General features: G+C 36.6%; 1 protein-coding gene and 1 long non-coding RNA gene across 2 annotated transcripts; both read left to right on the top strand.

Annotated features, from left to right (window-relative positions):
- The first annotated feature begins 1,162 nt into the window (after positions 1–1,162).
- adam28 (ADAM metallopeptidase domain 28) lies at positions 1,163–20,142 on the top strand. The gene is made up of 22 exons (XM_056257431.1): positions 1,163–1,350; positions 2,263–2,351; positions 2,430–2,503; positions 2,701–2,779; positions 2,917–2,993; positions 4,306–4,501; positions 4,796–4,858; positions 5,114–5,185; positions 9,241–9,410; positions 9,619–9,700; positions 12,069–12,199; positions 12,709–12,886; positions 13,670–13,759; positions 16,128–16,323; positions 16,434–16,536; positions 16,650–16,806; positions 16,990–17,070; positions 17,237–17,327; positions 17,411–17,519; positions 17,599–17,689; positions 17,800–17,886; positions 20,116–20,142. Exons 1-22 carry the CDS (start codon positions 1,290–1,292, stop codon positions 20,140–20,142), a joined length of 2,304 nt encoding a protein of 767 aa, XP_056113406.1. The 5' UTR covers positions 1,163–1,289.
- Positions 20,143–20,172: 30 nt separating this feature from the next.
- LOC130089851 (uncharacterized) lies at positions 20,173–20,755 on the top strand. The gene is made up of 2 exons (XR_008807605.1): positions 20,173–20,377; positions 20,419–20,755. It is a non-coding gene; the product is annotated as an uncharacterized LOC130089851 (long non-coding RNA).

Genomic DNA, 20,755 nt, shown 5'->3' with positions numbered 1-20,755 from the left:
AGTGAGAATGCATTTCAGTGGGAGACAAAATCACAGACTACAGGCCAGGAACTTCGTATTTTTGGCTCACATTACACATTTTCTTGCACTGACATCTTTATGAAAACCCAAAGGCTGAAAAAGAGAAGGAATTACGACGTTTTGAAATTCACTAGACGACCAAACAATGTCCATAGACAGACCCAGAATCCGTCTTGAACAAAATTCAAAACGAAACAAACAAAAAACAGAAAGAGGAGCAAAGAGAAGGTAAGGCACAGTGATAATGCTCTTTCTATGGAGGTTTTACTCCTTGAGGCTTTGTTTGTTTCTAGCTTTCTTGTGTTTACAAATGCAGGGGTTTTGCTTATAGTCATCTGAGAAATCAGTTTGAGAAATAATCATTACACTGGAAGCAGTGTGTTTATCTATCCAAATGATTCTTTGTCAGTTTAATGTCCTTGAATACATTAGTGTATATATTGAAATGAAGTTCAAATAATACAATATCTTTATTACATTGTCAGATGCATTGCACATTTTATTTACATAAGACAAGGTGCTTAGATACCCTTGCTGTTATTAGTGTGGCCATTCTCTCTGTGTTTTGAGGTAACCACAGTGTCCTGTTGTAGACTGATCCTTTTGTGGTTTTATTTTTGTTGGTAAGAGACAATGTCTTCACAACGGTCATACATTAGACAACAAAGTTGAATTCAACTTCTGGCTAATTTGTGCCAAACTATTTGCATTTTATATTTACATATCATTGTTACAATAAGGAAATGTAGAACATAACAGACTCATATGCACTTTACATATGCCATTTCCCCTTGGCCGCAGCGTAAAAATGTAAATGTAAAAAAGTTAAGACATTTCCTTAAAGATTAGATAGATAGATAGATAGATAGATAGATAGATAGATAGATAGATAGATAGATAGATAGATAGATAGATAGATAGATAGATAGATAGATAGATAGATAGATAGATAGATAGATAGAGACAAATAAGGGCATTGAACACCCACACGTGACGGCTCTATGTGCAAAACACAGCACTTTGTGAACGCTATAAGCAAGTATCATTACGTCACAGCCTGCCTGTATTTTTTCCTGCATTCTTTTGACAGGGGCGTGTCTAAGCAGGTCACAAATCTTTTATACCCCTGTGTCATTTCCTGAAAGTGCATATGTAGAGATTAGACAGCTCTGCATAAGGTGTGGTCTGTGGACTAAACTACACTTCAGGTGAACTATACAACTTCGCTTAACCAACCTATCCTTTTTCAGTTGTTCTGCTCACTGACAATGGCCAGAAGACACCTGATGTTGTGGATCTTCACTCTGTGTGTTTCACTCAATCCCTCAGGTAAGATACTGGATACTCCAGTGCCTCTGCTCCACAATGACTGATTAACTTATTTATGCACTTCAGCAGTAATAGTACGCTGCACTGTCACAGTCTAAGAGTGCATGCAAAGAAAGGGAATGTTGTGTTTTGGGAATCATGTTTGTTACAATTTCTTTTTTAAAGTACAGTGTCAGATTGTAAAATTACAGAACTGACATTGCAGAAGTATGTGAGCATTTTATCTTATTCATACAGACCCTAGAATTCATTGAAACTAGAAAGATAAGATGAGATTGAGATAAATAAATGTAAATTATACTCAAAATTGTATTACAATGTTAATGTTGAAAGATATTGTTATATATAATTTTCAACAATATTGCATATTTTAAGATAACGTTTCCAAAGAAATGTGAAATAATTGGTAACACCAATTGATCCAATACCAAAATAGCAAATAGTATTAATACTAAAAAGATGTGTTCACAAACAGATCCACAACAAAATCCATATATTAATACATGTAGTTACTTAATATTATTCAGTATGTAACTACAATATAAAGTGTGACCAATTAATTTTGTTTGATTTAATCTCCCTATCACTTTGGGTCAATAGCAGTGTGTATATTCGATTATTAGATTATATATAAGGCTGCATCAGTTTAACACCTCAGGCTCAATAACAAAAACACACCTTTTTGATTAATGCGATCTCTTTCAGAATGAGACAGATGTGTTTAAGTTTACACTTGTGTTTTCACTAAAATATTTGGATCAGTTGGAACAGTTCTGCCATCTAAATCCTACTGCGTACATATACAGCCTACTGCATATTCCAATAAATCATAATTACTGTCTATTTGTCCTTTATGACTAATCTGTGACTATTCAGTGTCTATAATTCCCTCTCTTTGTCAATCTGCTATAGATGGTCACATTCCTGAACTTGATGGAAAAAAGGTTTATGAGATTGTTCGACCAATCAAATTACATGAGCTACAAAAAAGAGATTTAAAGGTGGTTTCTCATCTACCCACTACTAAATATCATATATTTTAATATTTTAATCAAACTAAATCATTTATTTTCCTGCAGTCAAGACCTGATACAGTGAAATACGCTATGACACTAGGTGGGAAAGACATTGAAATGCATCTCCAGAAAAATGAGTAAGTCTGTTTCCTCAGCATATTTTGCATGTCTTGTGATTTCTAAAATCTGCACGTTGAAACAAAAAAAAAAGTTCCTCATTGTCACAGACAAAAATGCGTGTCATATTACAACTACATTTCACACATTACACATTGTGATTTGTCAGTTAGTGAGCTTTTTATGACTGATCTGATATATGTCTGTTGGTCAACAGTGGCATGCTGACTAAAGACTACAGCGAGACACACTACACTAAAGACGGGATGCTTGTTACAACCACACCTGAGGATCTGGTATGTTATTCCCACAGGCCTATCCAGTAATAGAACATAGCCTATGACATTTAACACACTGCAAAATTAATCTGCAATAAATTTATTAAATTAGTACTCTGAATCAACAGTGTGAGAGATCCCTTTTTCATCCACAGGACTTATGCTATTATCATGGGAAAATAGTAAATGACAGCGAGTCGTTGGTTAGCATGAGCATCTGCAATGGACTAAGGTAGGGAAACACAATTTCAAATGATTTTTCTTTTCAATTTATATCATTAGTCACCATGAAAATCAAATTAGGCAGTTCTTTTTCAGAACTGAAAAAGTTGTATTTTTAATTCAGTTGTATTTTATGGAACATTTTAGGATTTATTATAAATTATCTGTGCCTCCTAATCTTTAATCAAAACAATTTCCTCCTCCCTCGACATCTCTTCTTTGATACCATGTTTTTCGGCATGAGGGCGGTAACCTGTCACTCACATGAGATTAGAGCTATAGCAAATGACATCAGTCCAACGATTCAATTTCAGATGGACAAAATCAAGTTCCATTCTACATTTTTCTTACCGTTTCAGTCGGAGAAAAAAGCTATCGCACCTTCTGTTTCATGACGACTTTAAAGGTTCTCTAAGCCGATCCTGGGTGACGTCACTTCTTGTTAGGTCAGATCAGCGCACCACTCAATAATCGGGACAAGAGAGGTCCCGATCGGGACAAAAAAATTAGGCCCAAAAAATCGGGACGTCCCGGCTAATTCGGGATAGTTGGCAACCCTACTTCTTGTTGACGGTCGAACTATTGTCAAACAAAACGGAGGCTAGCTAGACCCTCCCTCCACCTCATCCGCACACTAACCCCCCAAACCCTTCTTGTCGGTCATTGGCTGGAACAGTTTGTTATGTTTCGTGGTGCGGGTAAGCCCAGTTTGTTTTTGTTGCCGTTTGTGGAGCCTGGGGTGTCTGCAGAGACCGCGTTTTTTTTTTTTTTACAGTGTGTTCAGGGGCCAGGCAGCTAGCGGATAGTGAGGAGATGTTTGCTGTATGTGACAAAAAAAGTTTGGGCCTAAAAAACGCATGACATCGCTTAGAGCAAGTTGCTTTAAAAAATAATAACAATAATTTTTATTTATAGTGCCATTCAGAACCTCAAGGTCACTTTACAAGTAGCTTTACGCCTTACAAGCTTTACAAAGAAGACAGAAATCTTCAAAAAGTTTGTTTAAAACATTTAAAGCCTCTAAAAAAGCTATTTAAGTCAGAAATATATATATATATTTTCAATCACTACTACTGGTTTTACACTTATATTGCAACAGATATACAGCAGTTTGTTGTCTCAAAATTTTTTTTTTTTTTTTTTTTACCTTTCTGCAGTTAAAGGAAGTTACAGTGTAACTTGCGTTTCCTGGATGAATGAAACACATAAATTACATATGGTTTCTCAAGCACTCTTGATTAAGTCTCCTCTTGGGCCAATTGGTCTCTCTATACCAAGACCCTCAAATCACATTGTGCCCATTGTGTGAATTATCTTCACAGAGGCTATTTCCAAACAGCGGAGCAGAGGTTTCTGATCGAGCCGTTGTCCGAGGATGGTGATGGTGACCATGCTGTCTCTAAATATGAAGATGCACTTGAAGACACGCCGAGGGTGTGTGGAGTCACCAACACTAGTTGGGATGAGAGTCAGGATGGCGCTCCTCCACGCATTCTGAAAACCCGTTCTCGTTCCTCAGTAAGACTGTCTATTCGGCATTACAAAAAGCAAGCAGCAAAGCACAATAAGGTTAAAGTTTCACAAGGATTAATCATATTCTAGCTGGGTTGTCATGTGATACAGTCTCGATTGTTGTTCTGCAAAACTGAGGTGATATTCACAATGAATTGCAGAAGTTGAAAGTGCAAGAAATGTCCTAAATTACCCTAATTCATATGTACTGAAGTAAGGTATTGTAAGGCACTGATTTCTCTGAACTAATTATTCTGTTTTCTGTTCTCTATTTCCACCTATTTCTTTTCTCTTGATCAGGGGCCAACTTTGTTCCAGCAACAAAAATACATCGAGCTCTTCCTTGTGGCAGACAACAGAGCAGTAAGAGCGAGAATCAATGCACCTAGTGTTTCAATGATTAATAAATAAATAAAAATAAAAAATAAAAACTCACAAGGTTAGAGGAACATAATGTGGGATTTTGTGTTTGTTCAGCATTGTCGTCCTCATGGAATCAAACTGTTTCTAAATTTGTCACAGTAAATTTAAAAACACTGATGCTAACAGATTTCAGAGAGAGTTTCCTAATACCAGAGTGACGTAATGCTTCATAATTCAATTTATTTCCCCCCTCAGTACAAGAAAATGGACAGCGATCTTGGGAAGCTGAGAAAGAGGATATTCGAGATCATCAATTTCATCAATAATGTGAGTCACTTATGACGTACAGTACATGCTATTCAAAAAGCACAGCATGGCAATATTTATGACACGTAGATAATAAGGGTTCTTGAGTGTGATAATTGATAGGATTACATGACTAGATACAGATCTTCGCGATGTACATATTTTCTTATGAGTACCGGTTTAGTTAAAAAACATTTATGTCCAAATAAGTTTTTGTTGCACTAGTACAAAACGTATATACAATGGAATCCAAAAATCAGAAAATTAAAACTTGATTTAAAAAGTGATTTAAAACAAAAGAACATTATGGCATAAAATGAGTAATAAATAGTGCAGAATCGTAATATTTCTAGGTTCTAGACTTTGCGTTTTTGCGATATAGTCTGTGGCTTCCTTGCTTCCATTGAATCACACAAGATGACAATCATGCTGGATAACATGGACTATCAGGTTTTCCACAAGCTCACGAGTCAATTTCATCCAAAAGGGGGACATACAAAATACAAATGTAACAACGAATAACAAAATACCTGTGATGAAATGCTTATGTTCCTGTATTGTAAGTCAATTTAACCCTCATGTGGTGTTCAAAACCCTATAACACCTGTGGTGTTCCCGGTCAAAAATGACCGGGCCATAAAAAAAACCTTATAAATCACTCATTATACCATATTTTCACCCAATCTTGGATTCAATCTTTTTGTCAACATGTTCTCTTTCAATTAGGACTGGTTTTATATTTTGATTTGCATCTGAATAATCATAGGCCTCATTTATTTGAGAGTAGGCATTTCATTTTTTGAGTAATTTTTTAAAAATTTTTGAATAATTTTGGAAATATTAAATAAAATCTGAAGAAAATTGGTATTGTTGATCACACTAGTCAACTTAACATTTTCACCAGGAATTTTGTTTTGAAACTTTTGTTTTGTAAAAAATATGGCACATAGTCACACTTGTGGTGTTCCCGGTCAAAAATGACCGGCCTATAAAAAATAGCTTATAAGTCACTCATTATACCATATTTTCACCCAATCTTGGATTCAATCTTTTTGTCAACTTGTTCTCTTTCAATTAGGACTGGTTTTATATTTCTGTTTGCATCTGATTAATCGTGGGCCTCATTTGTCTGAGAGTAGGCATCTCATTTTTTGAGTAAAAAACAAATAATTTATGAGTAAATTTGGAAATATGAAAAAAAAAAATGAAAAAAATGGCTACTGTTGATCACACTTGTCTACTCTAATGTTTCACCAGGAATTTTGTTTTGAAACTTTTGTTTTGTAAAAAATATGGCACATAGTCACACTTGTGGTGTTCCCGGTCAAAAATGACCGGCCTATATAAAATAGCTTATAAGTCACTCATTATACCATATTTTCACCCAATCTTGGATTCAATCTTTTTGGCAACTTGTTCTCTTTCAATTAGGACTGGTTTTATATTTCTGTTTGCATCTGAATAATCGTGGGCCTCATTCATCTGAGAGTAGGCATGGTCAAAAATGGTCACAATGGCCGACCATTGAAAGTGAATGGGAGAGACTGAAAATAACAGAACAATTTAGTTTTCAGGAGCATGTTCATTATTTTCATGTACACATATGAGCATGTGTGCTTGCAAACATCGAGCCCTTGGACCTGTGCATGTATCGATACATTTATACACACGCTACCCAGACATACACATGTTAAAACACACAAACTTTTTAAAATATTACACACATTCTTTTCCACAGAGAGAAATTTGATCCTACCCTAACCTGCATCTAATATACATTTATCCATCTGACATTACCACACACACACACACACACACACACACACACACACACACACACACAGGCCGTGATCAGATTTTTGACTCAGAAACTAGTGAGGAGGAGGAAATTCAGGATGCATCTTGCAGTGAAGATGTTTCTGAAGAGGAAGGCACCACTGAATCGGCTACGGAGCTTGAAACAACTGATGAGGAGCAGTCTTCCAGTGATGAGGGCCCAGCTGAGGTTACCGTTTCATTCTGGTCAAAAGATGGAACTTTGTCCTGGCCTTCATCCCCACCTATGAGGCAAGGCAGGTTTTCTTCTGAAGGCCTTCCTCTTCAGAAACATCTTCACTGCAAGATGCATCCTGCATGTCCTCCTCCTCACTAGTTTCTGAGTCAAAAATCTGATGAATAACATCATGTGCAGAGCTGTTTTGCCATTGTGCTGCCACAAATGAATGACAAGCAAAATGCTGTGAGGCATTTTATATATGCCTGTGCTATCACATGATGTATATTTGTAAATATTGTCTAGTTCTGTGTGAGAACCTCACAGTTCCAAAACAAAATGTCATAATATTTTGTCTGGAAGCTGTGATGAAACAAGACCATGAAAGAAAGATTCTTTTGAAGCCGGGTCACTGCAGTCACGGCCAGTTTGTGTGTGTGTGTGTGTGTGTGTGTGTGTGTGTGTGTGTGTGTGTGTGTGTGTGTGTGTGTGTGTGTGTGGTAATGTCAGATGGATAAATGTATATTAGATGCAGGTTAGGGTAGGATCAAATTTCTCTCTGTGGAAAAGAATGTGTGTAATACTCAAAAAAGTTTGTGTGTTTTAACGTGTGTGTGTCTGGGTAGCGTGTGTATAAATGTATCGATACATGCACAGGTCCAAGGGCTCAATGTTTGCAAGCACACATGCTCATATGTGTACATGAAAATAATGAAAATGCTCCTGAAAACTAAATTGTTCTGTTATTTTCAGTCTCTCCCATTCACTTTCAATGGTCGGCCATTGTGACCATTTTTGACCATGCCTACTCTCAGATAAATGAGGCCCACGATTATTCAGATGCAAACAGAAATATAAAACCAGTCCTAATTGAAAGAGAACAAGTTGACAAAAAGATTGAATCCAAGATTGGGTGAAAATATGGTATTATGAGTGATTTATAAGCTATTTTTTATAGGCCGGTCATTTTTGACCGGGAACACCACAAGTGTGACTATGTGCCATATTTTTTACAAAGCAAAAGTTTTAAAACAAAATTCCTGGTGAAACATTAGAGTAGACTAGTGTGATTAACAGTAGCCATTTTTTTCATATTTTTTTTTCATATTTCCAAATTTACTCATAAATTATTTGTTTTTTACTCAAAAAATTAGATGCCCACTCTCAGATAAATGAGGCCCACGATTAATCAGATGCAAACATAAATATAAAACCAGTCCTAATTGAAAGATAACAAGTTGACAAAAAGATTGAATCCAAGATTGGGTGAAAATATGGTATAATGAATGATTTATAAGCTATTTTTTATAGGCCGGTCATTTTTGACCGGGAACACCACAAGTGTGACTATGTGCCATATTTTTTACAAAACAAAAGTTTCAAAACAAAATTCCTGGTGAAACATTAGAGTAGACTAGTGTGATCAACCGTAGCCATTTTTTCCATATTTTTTTTTCATATTTCCAAATTTACTCATAAATTATTTGTTTTTCACTCAAAAAATGAGATGCCTACTCTCAGACAAATGAGGCCCACGATTAATCAGATTCAAACAGAAATATAAAACCAGTCCTAATTGAAAGAGAACAAGTTGACAAAAAGATTGAATCCAAGATTGGGTGAAAATATGGTATAATGAGTGACTTATAAGCTATTTTTTATAGGCCGGTCATTTTTGACCGGGAACACCACAAGTGTAACAAGGTAACAATACTCCCACAAAAAAATAAGAAAATTTTCAAAAAAACACTGAGATTTAGTTATACCGTTTGGGAACAAAGTCACTAAGTTTCAGTCCAAAGCGACAACATTAACTAGTATTTTCGGGAAAAAGAAAATCTTCTCCGGGTCAAATTGACCCGAACACCACATGAGGGTTAAATAAAAGTGTCTACTAAATGTATAGATGTACATGCAGTACATGTACTAATTCTGTATTTGAAGAAATTCAAACATTTATGTTAATTTGTAATTTAAAAAGGTTTTAAATCAGAAAGAAATTCACTAGTATTCTCTGAATTTTGAACCCCTAATATACAATAACATATAATTATCTTTCTGTCACTCTTTTCTGGGTGTGCAGGCCTATAAAGAAATCCACACCTTTGTTGCTCTGACTGGATTTGAAGTGTGGACAGACAGCGATAAGATAACAGTGTCCTCTGCTCCTGGAGCAACTCTAGACAGCTTTTCCAGTTGGAGGAACAGTGATCTCGTCAAAAGAAAGAAGCACGACAATGCACAATTCCTCAGGTCAGCTCCAATACATGTGTGAAAATACAAATATTCAGCTCGGAACTTCTCCAATACTTTCTCTGCTCCAATCTGTGTCATTGTGTTCTCTTTTACATGGTTTAGCCTGAACCAGGAAGAAGACAGATTATTCACTTTATTAACTGACTGAATGTAATCCAGCAGGATTGGTTCAAAGTTTGAACATTGTGTTTTGTCCTTCTTCCAGTGCAATTGACTTTGATGGATCAACTGTGGGTCTAGCTTACATTGGAACCCTGTGTGGAGGTCTTTCAACAGGGATTGTGCAGGTATTAATATTCTCTTAAAAAGTCACAAACATATTTGACAAAAATATGTATTTAAAATAATATTAATCAAAATAAATAAACAAGTTTGTCAGGATCACTATAAAGGAAAGGGAAATTCACTAACTGTGCACTGAAGTCTGTGTAGGAACCTTTTTGTGAAGAAATTATGATATATATATATACACACACACACACACAAAGTTATGTCATGAAGCTCTAGATGGCACAGGCTGAATCTGCTATGGGTAATTCGTATATGCTATATTGTACAGCAGCAGCATGTCTGTAATGCTCACAGCAGCGTGCCGTGTATGTATTGGCAGTAGCAAGTCCTGTAGCAGATCTACCATATCAACATTGTCATATCCATATGTGTGTGTGTGTGTGTGTGTGTGTGTGTGTGTGTGTGTGTGTGTGTGTGTGTGTGTGTGTGTGTGTGTGTGTGTGTGTGTGTGTGTGTGTGTGTGTGTGTGTGTGTGTGTGTGTGTGTGTGTGTGTGTGTGTGTGTGTGTGATATAGTCATGTGAAAAAAAGGACACCCTATTTAATTCTATGGTTTTATGTATCAGTCAGGACATCATAACAAAATCATCTGGTCCTTGGCAGGTCTTAAAATTAGGTACATACAACCTCAGATGAACAACAACACATGGCATTACCCTGTCATTATTTGTTTAACAAAAATGGAAAAGGTGACAAACTAGCACCCTTACTGCATCCATAGGTATTAAGTGGCTAAGTAACAAACAGCGCTGCTAATCAAATGTCGGATTAATTGATCATCAGCAAGTGTGATTACCTGTATAAAAGCAGAAGTTTTGGCAGTTTGCTGGCATTCAGGTGTGTGTTAACACAATGCCAAGGAGGAAAGACATTAGCAATGATCTTAGAGAAGCAACTGTTGCTGCCATCAATCTGAGAAGGATTATACAACCATTTCCAAACAATTTGAAGTCCATTATTCTACAGTAAGGAAGATTATTCACAAGTGGAAAACAGTCAAGACAGTTGCCAATCTTTCCAGGAATGTACGTCCCAGCAAATTCTCTCCAAGGTCAGACCGTGCAGTGCTCAGAGAAATCAAGCATTGCGTTAGTTCAGGCAGGCCACATCAGCCAAGCTCGCATCAGCTGATAGCCAGCTGTTCCTGACGTGTTCCAATCCAGTGTCGACATCTATCACAGCGGCACATATAAACTCCCATTCCTTCAGCATTTCCTCCATAGCATCGCTGCTCGCATTTAAACTGCCTCCTCCAACCTCAACTTCACCCAACCGAACCTTAATTCATTCTGACTACCGGTATTTAGTTTTTCCCGTACAGTTCAATTCATTGCAAGCTTTTTCTATCATGTATTTGTATTTTCACAACTCATGTAAGTGAGAACTGTAATTATGCATATACTGGTTCTGTTCTGTACCCCAGGGGGGTTTGACTTGCTGCTCTCCCCGCACTGTCCAGGCATAGCTGCATGGACAGGCATGGGAGTTTTGCCCAGAACAGAACCATACCGCCAAAACTAACTGTATGCTATGCTATAATTGTAATAAATTGATATACTTGGAGAAGTGGTCCTGACTAAAATCGCAAAACATCCAAGAACTACACATCTCTACTTGGTCTCAGTTAACATGTTAAATGTTAAAGTTCATGACAGTAGTTAGAAAAAGATGGGACAAATATGGCGTGTTTGGAAGGGTTGCCAGGAGAAAGCCTCTTCTCTCAATGGCGACACGGCTTAGATTTGATTAAAAGCCATAGTTGTAAAACTATGTAAAAGCCGTGCAATTGATTCCTAGGGTGTACTTAGTTTGTTATATGTCATTTGTTGTTGTTCATCTGAGGTTGTATTTACCTAACTTTTCGGTTGTATTTACTTTACCTAATTTTAAGACCTGCCAACGACGAGATGATTTTGTATCATGTTCTGATACGTAAAACCATAAAATTCTAAAAGGTGTCCTTTCTTTTTCACATGACTGTATATAAAAGCCATTGTATGGAGATTGTTCAGGGAGTGTTAATTCAGTCATCAAATTCATTAACATTCAAATGAGTTTAAGATATAGTTTAAATACATGAGTGTTTTCTTAAATCAGAGTCCTGTTTTAGTTTTTTTCTTTCAAAATCCTTCAAGAGAAGAGAGAATGGTGATTTCACAATAATGAAGGAAGTGTTTTGGGCATTTTGCCCATCATCTCATCTGCGGTGTATCGCTTATTGTTGCAATGTCTTATTCTTGACTTCCTCACAAATTATTCCTACTTGATTATAATATAGACTAAATAAAGATTTGAAAGAAAAATCCATGTTTTCATCAATGTTAAGCCTCGAGTTTGAGTGCTAACTGATCTTTCCTCTTCAAAGGATCACAACTCTAATTCTATAGCAGTGGGGGCTACTATGGCCCATGAGATGGGGCACAATCTTGGGATGAATCATGACAGCAGCAGCTGTGTTTGTTCTGATAGCACTTGCATCATGACAGCTGCTCTCAGGTAACTCCTATATATGCCAATCACAAAAGTGTGAACTCTATTCGGTTTTTTATTTTTATTTTTTTTACAACAAATCTGGGTTACACCTTATTTTAAAGTGTCCGCGTTAGTATAATTATACATTTAAGTAGAGTAATACTACTATAGGGTTTGCTTTAGGGTTAATTGCACGTAATTATGTATCATTTGTAGTTATTACTACATGTAACGTGTAACAAGGACACTAAAATAAAGTGTTATATATAAGTGCTGCCTCTATTTCCATACACCTAAGCATGCTTAATTCAAATATAGAGCTTAAATAATGCATATTCAACTAAAAAAACAATGATTTCCACAAGTATTCACAGGTTATTTGTACTAATATATCACCCTAACAGACTTTTATATTCCACACTGCTGTTAATATTAATAAATCTTAAGATTTTTTATGTATAACTTCATCTCTGTGTTACGGAGAGCCTAAAACCAAATTTCAGAACAAATATCACCCCTCCATGTCTCCGCAGCTATTTCATCCCTCAACACTTTAGCAGCTGCAGTACTGGCACCTATGCAGATTACCTGAGCAGCAAAAACCCAGAATGTCTTTTAAATATGCCCGAATCAAAAGATTTGATTCAGCCGGCTGTGTGTGGAAACGGATTTATGGAGACAGGAGAGGAATGTGACTGTGGAACGGTGCAAGTAAGCAGACTACGGGTTTCCTATATCTGAATTCAATGATTTGAAATCTTTTTGCAACAAATTACTCTAAATTAATATACCAAATAAATGTATTTGTTGAAAATGCTTTTTTTAATGTTGTTAGAATTAAAACCCAACTGTCATTTTTCCTAGATATTAATTGATTCCTAAAGAATATAAATGATTTGAGCAGATATATTTCAAAACGCCCTTTAGAATGACAAGGAATGTATAAAGACACAAAATATTATTCCTCACATAAGCTAATTTGACTTGAAGTACTCAACAAATCAAAGCCAGATACTGTCAGGAAGAAAGATACTGTCAAGACATGCACAGACGATCCTCAAAAATGTTATTTATCATACATTTGACAACAAGTTGCTGAAGTAGCATTGTGTTTGGTGTGCTTATGGGACAATCTCTCATGTGCAATATCTTAATTCTATAAGTGCACTCTCTGCAGATGGAATACATGCATTACTGCATATTTGTTTATACATGCACATTAGTCATCTATTATTTGGACAGAATTTGAGTAGGATGTACTGAATACTTTCACTGGATCCTAATGTTCATTCATCCATTCATTCATTCATTGTCTACTTTGACAAGTAAATTACTTTCCTAGAGCTTTTCTAAATTCTCAGAACTAGAACTTAAAAAGGCCATTTATTATGTGCTTACTACTTAAACACACCCACTAGCTAAGATATCTCATTGTAAGACATTCTCAGTGTCATTATTTCACAACCAAGATTAACACTAAATGTTTTTGCATAGGAGTGTACAAACCCATGCTGCAATGCAACCACCTGCAAACTGACAGAGGGCTCACAATGTGCAACAGGAGAATGTTGTGAAAAATGCAAGGTAAGATTAAAAGAGTTGGGGGCATTTGATGTATCATTAATCAAATCATGAAGGTACCAAATCAACTGCGGGTCTGCGGCAGTTATAGTTTTCCATATTTGTCCCAAATTTGGTTAATGTAAATTACTTCAGCCTAGGCTGGAAGATTGTGTATAGACTATTCAATAATACATGTTTCTTTCTGTGGATGGAATAAAGTCTATGCTTCATATATAGAGATAAAATAATACAGAATATTCTTTATTCCTTAGTTTGGGGTAATCAGTCTTACTTTTTGGTATCAAATTAGACCAATCTACGTTTTTAGGTAACTGACTTGTAAACAGTCTTAAAAAAAATTGATGACTGACTTGTAAGATGTCAACGACAGCCCAGCTGATCTTATTTATACATTATCTAATTTATATTCATATTGATTAGAAAGTTAAGTTTATAATCAAATCTCATCTGATTTTTGACTGGTACTGCACAATTCCAAGTGAATCTATCTAGTTAGGCAAATTTGAACTCCTGTGAGACAGAAAAAACAGATCACCAGCAGCCCTGCAGATTTAGACAGGATTAAAATTGCAAAGTACGTCTGTGAAACACGAATTTCTCAAACAACCCCCTGGAAAACTAGTCCCGTACGAATAGGGCTACACAGCTGTGCTAGACACAGTGCAGTGTCAAAGATCACAGTATAGAAATGTTTAGCTAATGAGGGGTAATGCTAAGCAACCCTTTTGGACAACACTATCTGCCACATTATAGAATTTGGCCATCCCATGTATAAAACTTTCCGCCAACGATTTCAGGGTTACTACACTGAACAAAATTATAAGCGCAACACTTTTGTTTTTGGCCCCATTTTTCATGAGCTGAACTCAAAGATCTAATACTTTTTCTATGTCCACAAAGGGCATATTTCTTTCAAATATCGTTCACAAATCTGTCTAAATCTGTGTTAGTGAGCACTTCTCCTTAGCCGAGATAATCCATCCACCTCACAGGTGTGGCATATCAAGATGCTGATTAGACAGCATGATTATTGCACAGGTGTGCCTTAGGCTGGCCACAATTAAAGGCCACTCTAAAATGTGCAGTTTTATCACACAGCACAATGCCACAGATGTCGCAAGTTGTGAGGGAGCATGCAATTGGCATGGTGACTGCAGGAATGTCTAGCAGAGCTGTTGCCCGTGAATTGAATGTTCATTTCTCTACCATAAGCCGTCTCCAAAGGCGTTTCGGTTTCAGAGAATTTGGCAGTACATCCAACCGCAGTGATGAGAGTGAGGATGAGTTAGCCAAATGATAGGGATTAAATGATAGGGATCTACTTATTTTTGGTTTGCATGAGTTCCAAGTATAAATCTATCTGTGCTATTAAATAGAAAAGAAAATCATAATTTTAAAGAAAAAGTACTTTTCTGATAATTTTCCATTGTGGTACAGTGTTGTCAACGTTTCCCTAAGTACCCCCCCAAAAATATTTTTTTCAAAAATATTTTTTGATTTGTATGATTGAAGCTATTTCATAACTTATTTGAACAAATATTTCATGGTTAGAACAAAGCATACCATAGTAGGTTAAATTACATTAAACTGACTTAAAAAATGAGTTCAATCTTGTATAACTTGTACAAAATGTTGAAAAGTGCTTAACTTATTTTGATGTGTTAAAGCAATGTAAAAACAAATGTAGTCATAACTTATTGATCATATCATTTTTACAGTGAAACCTGTGTGAATTTGAATTTTTTCTTCTGCTGAACACAAAAGAAGATATTTTGAAGAATGCTGATAACCACACAGTTGATGGACCCCATTGACTTCCATATGGAAGAAAGATACTATGGAAGTCAATGGGGCCCATCAACTGTTTAGTTAACGACATTCTTCAAAATATCTTTTTCTGTGTTCAGCAGAAGAAAGAAATTCATATAGGTTTGGAACAACTTGAGGATGAGTGAATGATGACAGAATGTTCATTTTTGGGGAAACTATCCCTTTGCTTGCTCCTTTCCCAATATGGACTGCAAGTGAGTCTATCGCGGTCAGCAAAAAAGTTTCTCAGTATTGTATTCTGGGTGTTGTATTCCACTATTGTCATCTTTTGAGGGGTGTTCCTTCTCATGAATAATGATGAGACTCAAATGACGCTTCTGTTCTCTGTTGTTCTCTCTTCTCTCTGTTTTCATACCAATTACATTTCACACTTGGGGTTTTTAAACCGAAAAAAAAAAGAAATGGTTTAAATATTTCCCTTAATATTATAATAAAGCCATATGCACATGTATACCCTGCATACCCAAACGCGACACTTTACTTATACTTACTGCTCTGAAAGTATAATCTATGCATTTTTTTTATTCCTCCCCATCAGATTATGTCAGCCTCACATGTGTGTCGTCCAAATAATCATGACTGTGATTTGCCTGAGTCCTGCACTGGAAAATCAGCCATGTGTCCTGAAGATGTCTTTACAGTCAATGGACTCCCTTGCAAAAATGGGAAAGGTTATTGCTACAATGGCCAGTGTCCTCAGAGAGAGGAGCAGTGTATTAAAATGTGGGGTCCAAGTAAGTACAGGAATATATTGATGCAACACAATAATACTGAAAAATAATCAGTGCTGAACCCCACACGACTGTTCTAACTTTTCTTTTATTACAAAAATAAATAAATAAAGCTGCTGAGGTGGCTGGAGACAATTGCTACAACCAAAACGCAAAAGCAGAGTACTACGCTTACTGCAAACGTTATGGCAATAGATATGTCGGATGCCAAAAACAGTAAGATTTTACATCCATCTGTATATCTAGTAATAATCCTTTCACATATCATACTGTTCAATAACTATTTTGCCCCATCTGATCAACCACCAATTTTATTTATCTATCTACAGAGATGTGATGTGTGGAAAACTGTTCTGTGTAAATGGCAACGGAAGTCCTAATTATGGACGGCTGGTAACATTCCTCAACTGTAAAGCCACATTCTACAGCAATCCTGAAGAGGATTACGGCCAAGTCGACACTGGCACCAAATGTGGGGAAGGGTTGGTAAGGCTGATCTCCATATGCATGCCAGTTATACTACAAACACACACATTACTTTGTAGTTCAATAGCAATACATTTCTTCAAAGACCTAATATATATTATATATGCCACAAATTATTTTAAGCATCAGGAAGCATATTATTTATTTCTAGCCTTTCTTTATTCATTTATTTTGTTTACTCAGGTTTGTAACCAGAACGAGTGTGTTGACCTAGAGACGGCTTACAAAGCAACAAACTGCTCAGCCAAATGCAAAGGCCATGCGGTAGGTGAAATATTCCTTTCTCGAACATTAACTTCTCGTTTTCCTCATAAAATGAAACAAATCTGTGCTTTATTTCAAGAGCTCATTGGTTTATGACTATTTCAAGTCTATTAACATAACTTTGCTTCACATCAGAAGTTGTAATTAATATGTTTATATATTACAGGTTTGTGACCACAGACTGCAGTGCAGATGTGAACCTGGATGGCTGCCGCCAGATTGTGAAACATCACCCGGAAGTGACGGTTTGTCTAAAGGTAGTAATGTAGATACTGCATTCAAAATAGCCTCATATTCTTTTAGTTTTGAGGATCATGAATGAGATTTTTTGCACTTCTAGGTGTGATGGTAGCCATTGCTGTGGTTGTCTGTGTTCTGATTGGGATACTTCTAATCGGACTGGCCGTTTTCTTTTACAAACGCAGAAACAGTACAACACATTCATCCAGGTAAGAGTATAGTAAACAAATGCATTCACACTTGGGGAAGTCAATAAATCAACTGTATTTAATGCTGCCGTTTTCTCAGAAGCCATCCAAGGCAGCAGAAAGTTCATATAGTTGACATCCCCGACTTGAGCCAAATGAGATTGCCGATGCCAAATCAGAAGCCATCTCCGGTAACTCGCAGTCACATCTAACTTCTTTTAAACAAACAAATCTCTTATAAAATCGATACCCAATGAATGATGAAAGTGTGATCAGGAACTTGTGATCTTTATATTCTTAGGTAATAAAACCTACAGCACCTCCTCCACCTCCACCCTCTTCAGTCCAGCCCAGAGCTATACATAATGACTTCCGAACTGCACGTCAGGTAACACAACATGTACACAACACAACATCAGTATTTAAAGGGTTGGTTCACACTGAAATGAAAATTTTGTAACCATTTACTCATTCTCATGTTTTATTATGACTTCTGTGGAACAAGTGTTTAGCATTCGTGCTGCTCTTTTTAACACACAATGTAAATACAGGTCCTTTTAAAAAAATTAGCATATTGTGATAAAGTTCATTATTTTCCATAATGTAATGATAAAAATTAAACTTTCATATATTTTAGATTCATTGCACACCAACTGAAATATTTCAGGTCTTTTATTGTTTTAATACTGATGATTTTGGCATACAGCTCATGAAAACCCAAAATTCCTGTCTCAAAAAATTAGCATATCATGAAAAGGGTCTCTAAACGAGCTATTAACCTAATCATCTGAATCAACTAATTAACTCTAAACACCTGCAAAAGATTCCTGAGGCTTTTAAAAACTCCCAGCCTGTTTCATTACTCAAAACCGCAATCATGGGTAAGACTGCCGACCTGACTGCTGTCCAGAAGGCCATCATTGACACCCTCAAGCAAGAGGGTAAGACAGAAAGAAATTTCTGAACAAATAGGCTGTTCCCAGAGTGCTGTATCAAGGCACCTCAGTGGGAAGTCTGTGGGAAGGAAAAAGTGTGGCAAAAAACGCTGCACAACGAGAAGAGGTGACCGGACCCTGAGGAAGATTGTGGAGAAGGACCGATTCCAGACCTTGGGGGACCTGCGGAAGCAGTGGACTGAGTCTGGAGTAGAAACATCCAGAGCCACCGTGCACAGGCGTGTGCAGGAAATGGGCTACAGGTGTCGCATTCCCCAGGTCAAGCCACTTTTGAACCAGAAACAGCGGCAGAAGCGCCTGACCTGGGCTACAGAGAAGCAGCACTGGACTGTTGCTCAGTTTTGCATGTCATTCGGAAATCAAGGTGCCAGAGTCTGGAGGAAGACTGGGGAGAAGGAAATGCCAAAGTCCAGTGTCAAGTACCCACAGTCAGTGATGGTCTGGGGTGCCATGTCAGCTGCTGGTGTTGGTGCACTGTGTTTTATCAAGGGCAGGGTCAATGCAGCTAGCTATCAGGAGATTTTGGAGCACTTCATGCTTCCATCTGCTGAAAAGCTTTATGGAGATGAAGATTTCATTTTTCAGCACGACCTGGCACCTGCTCACAGTGCCAAAACCACTGGTAAATGGATTACTGACCATGGTATTACTGTGCTCAATTGGCCTGCCAGCTCTCCTGACCTGAACCCCATAGAGAATCTGTGGCATATTGTGAAGAGAAAGTTGAGAGACGCAAGACCCAACACTCTGGATGAGCTTAAGGCCGTTATCGAAGCATCCTGGGCCTCCATAACACCTCAGCAGTGCCACAGGCTGATTGCCTCCATGCCACGTCGCATTGAAGCAGTCATTTCTGCAAAAGGATTCCCGACCAAGTATTGACTACTGAGTGCATAACTGAACATAATTATTTGAAGGTTGACTTTTTTTTTTGGTATTAAAAACACTTCTTTTGTTTTGGTCGGATGAAATATGCTAATTTATTGAGACAGGAATTTTGGGTTTTCATGAGCTGTATGCCAAAATCATCAGTATTAAAACAATAAAAGACCTGAAATATTTCAGTTGGTGTGCAATGAATCTAAAATATGTGAAAGTTTAATTTTTATCATTACATTATGGAAAATAATGAACTTCATCACAATATGCTAATTTTTTGAGAAGGACCTGTAGATGAGGATCAGGAGCTGTCAAGCTAACAAGCTCCAAAATGTTAAAAAGGCATCATAAGAGTACCAATAGTCCATGTGACTCGTATACAATATTCAACATCTACTAAAGTAGTGCAATAGCTGCGTGTGAGAAACAGACTGAAATTTAAGTTATTCACTGAAAATTCTTCTTTGAAAATCTTGCTAGACAGCTTTGGTCACCATTTACTTTAAGCTTGGATATTCTGCTATAAAAACAAGGAAGAACTGAATACATTTTGACAGAAATTTGTGTCTTTTGAACTATACTGTACCTTTAACAATCCCAGTCACTCGGCTTAAAAGAAAATCAAAGCATTAAAAAGATGATCTGGCAAGTTCACATTTATTAATTTAGCAAACATGTTCATTTCAAGTGAATAATACATTTGAAAAAATGTGGTCTAATGATTATAATGTCTTCAGAAACATAATATTTCTTTTTCCTCTAAATGAAATTTCCCCTTGTAGGCTCTTAGACCACCTCCAAAGGTGTGAAGAAGTTGAAGCCGCACTTTGGGTTGGCCAATCACTCCAGACCCCGCAGAAGGGATTGCAAGTGTTTGAAAGAGCTGAGGCTTAATAAACGGCAAGATTGTCCTTGAGCCAAATAATGCATTTTAAGTCATCTTTGTTTTTAACTAAAAAGTTTTTTTTTTTTACATTTATTTATTTGTACAGTCTGTTTCTGTGTAAATGAGCCTCCCTTGTGTAATGATTTTCATTATTTGCAGTCAGCAATAATAGCTGACTCACATCCACTGAATGTTCAAGAGACAAAATTAGAACGCTGCTTTTCTAAAGTTTATAAAAATGTCACTCCCCCTCTGTAAAGTCACTAACTGTAATAGATGTGATTGTTTTTAGTTTGTCATAGCAATGTTTGCCAAGCAGTTGAAAACAACACTGTACTTTGCAACATACATTTTGCTACAATGCACTTTCAACATTTATTTTCAAATCTAAATGCTTAAATTCTAATGTTTACTTTAGTTTATTTATTAAATCTGATTGTACTGTAAAATGCAATACTACTGTAAATGTACATTGAAAAACACATTCAGGTGATTTTTTTATAATAAATATATGACCAAACTTGAGGTCCACAGTA

The sequence above is a fragment of the Rhinichthys klamathensis genome, unplaced genomic scaffold (genome assembly GCF_029890125.1).
Source record: "Rhinichthys klamathensis goyatoka isolate OS25496 unplaced genomic scaffold, OSU_Roscu_1.1 h1tg000137l_1, whole genome shotgun sequence".
NCBI lineage: Eukaryota > Metazoa > Chordata > Actinopteri > Cypriniformes > Leuciscidae > Rhinichthys > Rhinichthys klamathensis.
The sequence above is the reverse complement of the archived record's forward strand: the minus strand, read 5'-3'. Positions and strand labels throughout refer to the sequence as shown.

Bases quoted from the DNA above. Each gene is read 5' to 3' on its own strand.
- adam28 (XM_056257431.1), top strand. From the start codon at position 1,290: ATGGCCAGAAGACACCTGATGTTGTGGATCTTCACTCTGTGTGTTTCA. The intron at 16,537-16,649 runs GTAAGATTTTAC...ATCTATCTACAG, and splicing joins TATGTCGGATGCCAAAAACA to AGATGTGATGTGTGGAAAAC. The intron at 17,071-17,236 runs GTAGGTGAAATA...TATATATTACAG, and splicing joins CCAAATGCAAAGGCCATGCG to GTTTGTGACCACAGACTGCA.